Source organism: Aspergillus tubingensis (assembly GCF_013340325.1).
Source record: "Aspergillus tubingensis WU-2223L DNA, scaffold_2, whole genome shotgun sequence".
In the NCBI taxonomy this organism is placed as follows: Eukaryota; Fungi; Ascomycota; class Eurotiomycetes; order Eurotiales; family Aspergillaceae; genus Aspergillus; species Aspergillus tubingensis.
In genome coordinates, this window is record NW_023336276.1 from 933,166 (window position 1) to 942,552 (window position 9,387).

At 51.2% G+C, this 9,387-nt stretch overlaps 3 protein-coding genes across 3 annotated transcripts; all 3 read right to left on the minus strand.

Moving 5' to 3' along the window:
* Positions 1-348: 348 nt before the first annotated feature.
* On the minus strand, positions 349-1,539 carry AtWU_00888 (FAD-dependent oxidoreductase; the record flags this gene model as incomplete). The annotated part of the gene is made up of 3 exons (XM_035496003.1): positions 349-631; positions 700-1,097; positions 1,156-1,539. The coding sequence occupies 3 exons, from the start codon at positions 1,537-1,539 to the stop codon at positions 349-351; spliced, it is 1,065 nt and encodes a 354-aa protein (XP_035351896.1).
* A 2,660-nt stretch (positions 1,540-4,199) lies between these two features.
* AtWU_00889 (DUF3500 domain-containing protein) lies at positions 4,200-5,580 on the minus strand (the record flags this gene model as incomplete). Its single annotated transcript, XM_035496004.1, has 2 exons — positions 4,200-5,290; positions 5,364-5,580. The coding sequence occupies 2 exons, from the start codon at positions 5,578-5,580 to the stop codon at positions 4,200-4,202; spliced, it is 1,308 nt and encodes a 435-aa protein (XP_035351897.1).
* Positions 5,581-6,102: 522 nt separating this feature from the next.
* Positions 6,103-8,285, minus strand: AtWU_00890 (3-propionate hydroxylase; the record flags this gene model as incomplete). The annotated part of the gene is made up of 7 exons (XM_035496005.1): positions 6,103-6,991; positions 7,046-7,203; positions 7,263-7,417; positions 7,469-7,613; positions 7,673-7,783; positions 7,838-8,079; positions 8,177-8,285. 7 exons carry the CDS (start codon positions 8,283-8,285, stop codon positions 6,103-6,105), a joined length of 1,809 nt encoding a protein of 602 aa, XP_035351898.1.
* Between the last annotated feature and the right edge of the window lie 1,102 nt (positions 8,286-9,387).

Consider the following 9,387-nt stretch of genomic DNA (forward strand, 5'->3'; position numbering starts at 1 on the left):
AGGAGGGGTGTTTTGTCAGAATCTGTTATTTCGATACGGATACGAGGTGTATGTGTGTATTGTTGCCTGAGGCGGAAATGGGGTTTGTTGATACTATGGATGGCTGATTACTGGTGCGGCTAACATTTTGTTTGTATCGACAATCCTTCACTTTAAGTTGTGAGTACTCTAATGTATTGTATTAATAATAGTGTTGAGGGTGCTGCGACGATACTGCTCAATGCCAATTAATGAATCTACTAAACGTCAACGTCAACGTCAACGTCAACGTCAACTTCCCATCCACAGGGCCGAATGGCCAGCATTCTTCCCATGAATATATCAGCACCCTCGATCACAAAGATCAGATCAGATCACATTCTCTCGCTCCACCTTTTCCACCATCTTGCACAAGGCATCGGCGACTCCGTACGAGAAGGCATAGCCGCCTCCGCCGAATCCATAGGCTGAGAGGATGTACCGGTTTTCGTGCTGCTCTGAGTCTAAGCGGAAGCCACCTTTCCTCGAGGGCCGGATGCCGACGATGTAGCTGAGGGTGTCTTCGGGTGGGTTCTCGGGAACAATTTCGGGCGCAAGACGATGTGCGCGTGCGATCTCATCTCGGGCGATTTCCATGTCTGGCTCGGAGGATCTGTTATAGAATTAGTATTCGGTGTCCCCAAAGGTGTAGCTGCTTAGGTATTCGTGATCAGGCCTTACAGGTTGTCAGCTTGTTTGACGCCTCCCAAGATGACACCATGTGACATGGGTCGAGGGATCACGTAGGTGTATTCTTGGCCGTTCCGGAAGTACATTGTGCGACAGTTTTCCGTCTTGTAGAACACGTTCTGCCCCCGTTCCGGGAAGCACTGGTCATCTTGGACATCCTTGAGGGTCTGACTTCCGATTCCGCTAGCGTTGATGAATATACTTGACTCGGGGAACATGTGATAGAGGTCTTCAAGAGACTCTACCCGCTTGCGAATGAACTGGCCGCCCAGAGCAGTGATCTTCTTGCCCAGATACGGCATGTGGATGGTGGGATCGGTGACGAGAGTCTCGTACGACCATCCACAGCTGAATTCTGATGGATATTCACCCGGTTGTAAGTCACGCCACTAGGTCTTGTGTCAACCCCCGAACTGTGTCTATTACTGCTTATGCGAGCTGTCTTACCTTGGCAGCCAGAGTCCTTCCCCATGCCGACGAATTTTCAGCGGGGGGTCGTTCGACATACTCCAGGGCATCAACAATGCTGACTCCAGATTCGGGTTCTTCTTGTGCCATTTTCAGCAGGTGGCGATGACTGATGGCTTGAAGATATCGCCATTCCGAACAAATTCCGCCCGCTGGATGCCATGCCGCCCCAGCCCATGCGGAAGCATAGCGGAAATCTTGATCACCAGGTAGATACTCCGCGACCAATATGACTGGAAAGCCGTCCTGTAGAAGCTGTCGCGCTGCAGCACAGCCAATAATGCCCGCACCCAGAATGATGATCGGGCGTTGTGCGAAGGGCACGTTGGGTGTATCGGCCGGATAGTGCTGGAGTTCGCCCATCTTTTCTAGAAAGATTCTGTATCCCGCTACCCATTAAAGTGGGGTTAGCAGGGGATTTAAGGGATGTTTAGGGGGAAAGGAAGAACGGTTCAGGAAGGAAGGAGGAACGGTTCAAGAAGGAAAGAAGAATGGAACCGTAGTATGGGAGGCAAATAATGCAAGAGCCCATAGAAAGGGATGCCGAGTTTATACCACGGCGGCGACATCGGAGGCCTTCAAATTATATTCTTGCTAGCCTCCCAACACGATACGATTTCATGACCCTCAAGGGATATAGTTCGGACCGCTTCTGAGGCCATGAGAGCGATCATGAGCCAGTAGCGAGGAAAAGGTGTAGTGGGATGGGGGGCTTTTCGGATCGAAGCGCCCAGAAGCCAGATCCGCCAGGCGGTTGGAGCCGACTAGCGGGTCGAGCCGCTGCTGGTGAGAATTCGATCTCTCCCTCTTATTTGGCGCTGCCTTACTGATGCTCCTCCTCCCCGGTTATCTTTACTTTCTCCAGTGCGGTCAATCCGTAGAGGACTCGTCAGCTCCAAGCCTCATCTGCAGCCCTCATAGGTCCTGGGTGGATAGCGCCATGCCCGACACGGCTTGATGGGGCGGCCCTTTCCGACACGCAAATACTATATTCGCAAACTGATCCGCGGAAGACCATTTGGGGATAGATGTCGACGTGTCATGTCATCGAATCGGTATTCAAATCCGGCCGACGGGTAAACAATCCGGTCCACGAGGTTGACAGGATGATACTATGCGAAAGCCTTCATTTATCGCCATAGAAGTTGGCAAGGAACAAGCCGCGCCCGATCATTGTGCAGCTTAATCACTTCGAAATGAATACTGCGCACGAAGAATGACAATCACTGCCGAAGACATGGCCTGATGCATAAGTTTCAATGGTGTGTGTTCATCCCGATGGGGAGTGGGACTTCAGCTGGGCATAGCAATCCTGTTTGTAGCTCGATTGCCTTGTCTCGCCCACTCGCAAGCTGCGGGGCTTGAATTCTCACAGGAACAATGAAAGCTCCCTCGTATACGTATAAACGAAGTGGATCGGTCAGACAGTGCAGGATACACGCGTCCGCTCAACACTCAGCCACCTCATCCCTGTCGTAGTCCAGCTGATGATTGGGAAGTCTTTGAGGTCATCGGCGTCGCCGAGTGTGCCACCGCCGATTGAGTTTGGGTATCCCGAACGGCAGCGACATCATGATGGTCCCAACCTATGTCGAGATACTTGCGTACAGGGTACATCGAGCTGTGGATGCTGGGGTGAAGCTAGTTGTTTATGTGTACCGCTTTTGGGAGGCCAAAACTGAGAGGGGTAGTCAGTGGAGCACTCTTCCAGGAAAACAAATCGGTTTCTGAAGTCTAAGTAGAATTGCCCGACTGGTGCAGGATTGGCGAGGCAGCCAGACATGGAAACGAGTGACAGGCCACTGAAGCAGCAGGATCAGTAGGGTGGATGGCCCAATTCGGAGCCGAGAGAGCCTTGCCTGCCTGTCTGCCTGCTTGCTTGCTCGCTTGTCTGCATTGCGCTGGGAGGGTCCAGTTTGAGAAGGATTTACGGTTTAGCGGGCATGATAAAGCAAGATGTCGCTTTCGGGAGTTGTTGTTGGTCACGTTACTGGACATCCTTGCAACTTGTGCATTATAATGCAGGGTATTATTGGTTATATCCTTAGATCCGGGAGATGTCATCTCCGGGACAAAAGTCTGGTGGAATCGGATGTAATCAAGCAAGCTGAACTCGGTATATGATCAGTACGGCACCTGAGACAAGAAGAATATACTCTGCAGTAGAGTCGCAATAGACTGGGGCTATGCCTAGCAAGAGACACCAAATAGCTCGAAAACCACCACGTAACCTCCTCAGCAACTGGATTAATCTACTACCAAAAACAACAAATATGCCCGCTCATATAGTGGTGCCCATACTATGACAAGTTCGTTATACTAGCCCTGAACTGGCATGAAATTGAGATGGAAGTGAAATGTCATAATCCATACTATCGGATTTGCCAAGGACCCACAAGACAAAATATAGCCACCACGCTAATAATAGTTGATACTATACACATCCCCATTATACATAGTCAACTACTTACTGACTAGCACAGTCTTCTCCGAATCCACGAAGGTTACTCACTCAACGATTCGAATAGATTCACAGAAAGTTCATGGCGACATATCTGTAGGACTTCTCTGCATGATCGCAATCCGTGTATGGACAACAGCAGATATCCTAGATAGAGGCCATTACCTCATGCCCTGTCTTATAAGAAGTAAAGAGCTACGAAACAAATAGGGCGAATGAGGACCGTGCGGGATAAGTCTGTCCCTATAAGAAGAAAGACTATTTCCTGACCCATCTTCCCTCCTCCGTTGATCCGGTCCCTTTCTGAGCCCCTACATCGGCTATTGTACTCTTGATAACTATGCCGATGAATGGATCCATTAATCCATTGGTCCGAGTTTACTTCATCGGAGAAGCTTTATGCCTAAGGGACAATATCTAGATTTCACAGATCGAAAAGTGGTTTGTCAGGATGGTGACAGCCTCATAGCCATCCTGGAGGATATCATGGATTCCATATGTATGTACGCTATATAACACTCTATTCACATAACATCATCATATATTGACACGTGTCCGGCAATCACAGAGCGGACTTCTCCCACACGATCTCCTTCCCATTAAGTCCCTCCACAGCGGGGATCTGAGCCCGCAAAGCCTGGCCGTAATCTCCGGCATTCGGCGTACGCAACAAGGTGTGAATGTGGAACTTCTTGGGCTCCTCGTTGTTGAGGAAGACACCGGAGTGGTGGTCGAACTCGACCAGAACCACGGGGCTCTGCAGACGGTAATAGAAGGGGTCGCTATCGCCGTATCCACCGATCCAGCAGAAGTACGTCTCCGATTCATATTGGCGGATCTGGTCCAGCTTCATCTGACGGGCCCGGGCGGGGAGGTACAGCAGGTATTGTTCGAAAATACCGTACATGAATTTCTTCTGCTCCTCGGTGAATCCCTCGACGGTGATACCCTCGTTAGGGACGACGCGGTTGTCCCGGTAGGCTCCGCACAGGTGGCGCTGGTCATCGCGGTTCCAGCGGCCTGGGGGCATGGCGGGGTCGTGCATCTGTTCGAATACGCGGGCCTTCTGCTGAAGGTCAGGGGTGAGGGATTGCATCAGTCGGAGGCCGAGCTCTTCTTCGATCTGCATGATGCGAGTACCCGAGTACGGGCCATCGTCAATCTCGTTGGGCTCGGCGCCAGTGAACCACGGGGAGGCGACGATCTGGTTCTTGTACAGGAAGATGTTGAGGCAAAGGTGGTGGCCATAGAAGGACCAGCCCCATGGCCGAGTGGTCGAGGGACGACCGAAAAGGACGAAGTTGTAGGAGAACTCGTTCATCACCTTGGGAGATTCCACCAGCTCGCCGAGGAAGTGGTTGATGCGCATGGCCTTGACGGCCTTATCGTAGCCCTCGGGCGACAGGGTGGTCTTCAGGACGTTCATGATGGCATCGCGCAGCTTGTTGTCAATCTCATCGAGACGCAGACCCTTGTGGGCAAGAAGGAATTCGGGGTTTGACCAGGTCCGCCATTCGGGGGAGTCGATGTGGTAGGACAGCGCCTGGCGCTGCTTGTCGTCGGCAAGGGACAGGACGTTCTGGACGGATTCAACAATGTCGCCAACGGGCACATCTTCATCCTGGAGCGTGAACAAGCCGGGGCGAACATTTCCTTTGGCAATTGATTAGCATTGGCCCTTCAAACCGGCGGTGCGGGGTGAATGTATCGGAGAAAAAGAACCTACCATCGGTGGTTACACCCTTGAAGGGTTCCTGCAGCAGATCAACCCAGTGCATATACAGCGCATGCAGCCACGGAGGGTTCTTCAGCGTCTTGAAATCATGAGCGTATTCGTGAGCATCCTGATTGCGCATCACCTGGAAGCGCTTCAGACTCAGGTCGGGCAAGTATTGACGGTACTCGCCCGTAGGCTTTTGCAATTCAGCGGCGGAGTGGGACATGATGGGCGGATTGCAACAAGGCAGAAGGAAGATGAGCCAGTGTTGCAGGGAGAGGAGAGAACGGGGAGATTGAGAAAAAAGAGAGACAATGAGGGGGAGGGGTAATCGGAAGCAGGCAGCGACGCGTAGTTATTATAGCTGAACGTGTAGTGAGACTGCGATCGGCATATGCTTTCCGTACTTCTTGGGATTCTTTTCCCCGTGGCGTCACTCCCCACGCTCTCTCCACACGAATCCCCACCGTGGGTGGTGGAGAGCGGCTGTTTTCTTATCCGACACTGCTTTCCTCCACACTTTGCCTCGCCATTGCCGGTCTTCTTCTTCACTCACATCTACTATATGGGCGATCAATGCGAACGGTTATCGATTTTATACCCGTCGGATATACTAGACGTCTCTGCAGAGTGATACTATTCTATCTACTATCTAAAACCACATTGTCCCTCACACTCGGACGTACATCAGCCCACCCTCCCGGATATCCCGACGGGACTGCATAACTCCGTCTGTCCGTTGGTCCATCTAGCCCGAACCACCTATACCCTCATCCCACGCCAGATGCGCCCTCAATTCCCCCAATACCCCACTAGATTCCCCCGGATATTCAAAGCGCGCTAAGACGTGCTGGTCGGGGCGGACTAGAATTGCCTGGCCCTCCGCTAATCTCGTCAGCGCCATCCACTTTTCGCCACCCCCGGGCTGAAGGTCAAAGTTCGCCCCCCTAGTCATCATCTGAAGTTTTAGCCCACTACACTTGCCGGGGAGTTGCCGTTTCACTTCGTCGAGGATCTTTCCCCAATGATCGGCTGATCTTATGTCCACAATGAGTGTGAAGGCGTCAAATGCACACAAATCTAGCGTGGAGAACTGTTTCAGTTTTAGCTCCTCGGAAAGAAACTTAGATACATAGGAACAATCAATGGGGGGGAGCCGTATCTGGTCTGGGGTCAATAACTCGATCCACGCGTGCGGTAAGCGGGCTCCAGGAATGCAAACGGGTTCATATGTTGAGGCACAGTCTGGGCGCTTGTGGTTACCGTAGACATAGCCCACATGAAGACCAAGGTTGTCAAAGTGCTCCCGCTGGCCTTCAATGCCTTTGTTGATCTCCTTCATAATTTGTGCGTCTTCAATGTTGCGATATAGGTTCTGTCTTGCAACTTGAACATCAGGATCGGTAGTGCCGAGCGCTTTCAAGAGACCAAATATCTGCTTGCCGTTCTTGACGCTCTGCTCAGCGTTATCACAGGCAACTGGCCGCCGATCAGCTTCATAGCTGTCCAGAAGCTTGTCGCCACCCCATCCATGATGCACTGCTGCAAGCTTGTATGCGAGGTTATGGACATCCCCTAGACCGCTGTTCAGTCCCAATCCCCCAGTAGGTGGGAAAGAATGAGCAGCATCTCCGGCTCTGTGCGACTGTGTTAGCACGTACTAGTGGAGACAGAGATGCGATACTACTGACAGCAATACACGGTTTGCTCGGTAGGCAAGTGCGACTTTCCTACTCAATATCCATGGTCGGTAACTCAATACGTCGTATGGGATCTTTGCACCAATAGCTGCGTCAACAACTTTGCGACAAAGCGCTTCGTCCCATGAGTTGACTGGGTGCTTTTCAGCCTACACGGAGTTAGTTTGTGGCTGTTTCTTGAATTGAACAAGCAATCAAGGAGACTTACATCGAAATTACAGATCAAGACTTGGTTCCCTCCCAGGTCGTACCCAATAATGAAACCGGATACTTCTGGGTCCATCACCCAGTGTAACATGCCGACTCGCTCTTTGACCACAGGGTGCAGGTCAGCATTGATGTGGATAGTCATCATGGTCTCATCTAAGTAGTGGTCAGCCTCAAAGTATTAATTGGGTCAGCTGTACCACATACAAGAGTCCTCGCCCTCGCTCTCTATTCCCAGACATCTCCGGACCGCACTCTTTGCCCCATCGCAAGCCACAAGATGGCAGCATTTCACAGTATACTCTTGTTGTGTTGCACGATCTTCGATGGTGGCTAAGACATAATCGCCGCGCTTTATTAAGTTATCAGTAACAGCTCTGAATTGTTATCGCGACCCACCGTGAAACTTACATCAGTCAGTCTAACGAAGGAATGATTCTTGCGTATCTCCACCAGATTGTTCTTGGATAACCGCTTAGCCACCAGCTCCTCAAATTCTGGTTGTGGGATGTTATGAATCATCTATCTCTAACATGAGCATGTATCGGTTTTGAGGTCTTCATATAGTTGTCATACCGTGGGTGTGCTTTCCAAAACTTCCGGATCCATGCGCTCATAGGGAAGCCTTCCGACTTGCCGGCCACTCAAACTAGTAATGAAATTGACCCAGAACGCCTCTCCGCGTTTGGTACCAATGCTGCGAATCTCGTTCACATCCAGGCCGTATTGCCGACATAGTTCAAGTGTCCTGGGCGATAGTGCATGTGCTTTTGGCGCCTGCAATCTGGTGGGGTAACGTTCACATAGCAGAGATCGGACTAAAAGACAAGTAGAAGACATTCAGCGAATCTATCCAGAACGTGACTCTCTTCTCTCATGACCAGTTTCCTATATCGTGGAGGGGCGGTCCCATACCTCCAAGTTGGGCAAGCAAATACGCAAGGAGTAAGCCACATGGGCCGGCCCCAACGATCAAAATAGGCACATCGTCGTCGAAGTGGATGTCCTCCTTGGTGGGCGACATGCTGTCGGTCTGTCTATGGTCCTAACGATGGATGTCTGTCTAACCTAATCCACTGTGTCTTTTTATACTGGCTCATCTTGAAATTGAGCAAGTGGGAAAGGCTATCATATCACTACGTGAGATCGACCTGTTTGTTGTCCTTCGCGGCTGACTCGCACGCCTTGCATCCCCCACTCCAATCAGAGTGGGAAAATTGCGGAGAATCCGGCCCTCTATGCGGGGATGCGTCTCTTACTCTTTCATCTCTCATGCTTCCATCCTTCTCATTTTGATATGCTTTGGACTTCTACTTCGCCTTGTTGACAACATTATCGTCTGCCTTTCATTTCAAGTCCGCCAAGTAACACCCCATTCTTCCCCACTTGAGAGTCCCCACCACCCGCTTCTCTACCACTTGATGGAAGATTCAGTCCGACTCCTGACAAATGGAGTCCCTGTGTTTGGTCATGGCGACCGATGTCCAGCCATTCCCCAGGTTCCGATCGGATCTGGAGCTGTTTGCCGTGGGCAATCCACTAGCCATGCGACGAGACTGAAGCTGTTCATGGCATCCAGTATAGTCAGTGTGAGATCAGTACCTTCCCCCGTCCCTCTACAAGCAATTCTTGTGTCACCATGAAGCAGTGACGGGTGAGAATCGAAATCTATCCCATACTGAAGGCCTTATCGGTGAAATGATGAGCTCCCAACTCAACTCCAACTGATACCATCCAGACCACCAACTCTGCGGGGTAACTTACCGCAACAGAGTACCATACCGTAACCACATGGGCCAACGACACGCTAGTCCAAGTCCGGTTACCCGCAACGGCGAAGTAGCACGTGACCACCACGCGCCCATCCGAGAACCCCGCGCGCATCCCATGATTCATCGACCAGCAAGCCCGATGCTATGATTGGCACTTTCTCTTGCCAAAGCTCTAGAACTCTCGCACATCATCCTGGTCTACTTGTCAGTTACCTATCAAACCAGCTGCACCCTATCAATTGATTCCCAACTGTTCTGTTGAGATCCCAACAATTGGCAATTCACCTCTCCTACCCCGGCGATACTGCACCGGAGTAACTCTCCCAAATAGATTAGCTCAGACCCGTTTTGGTT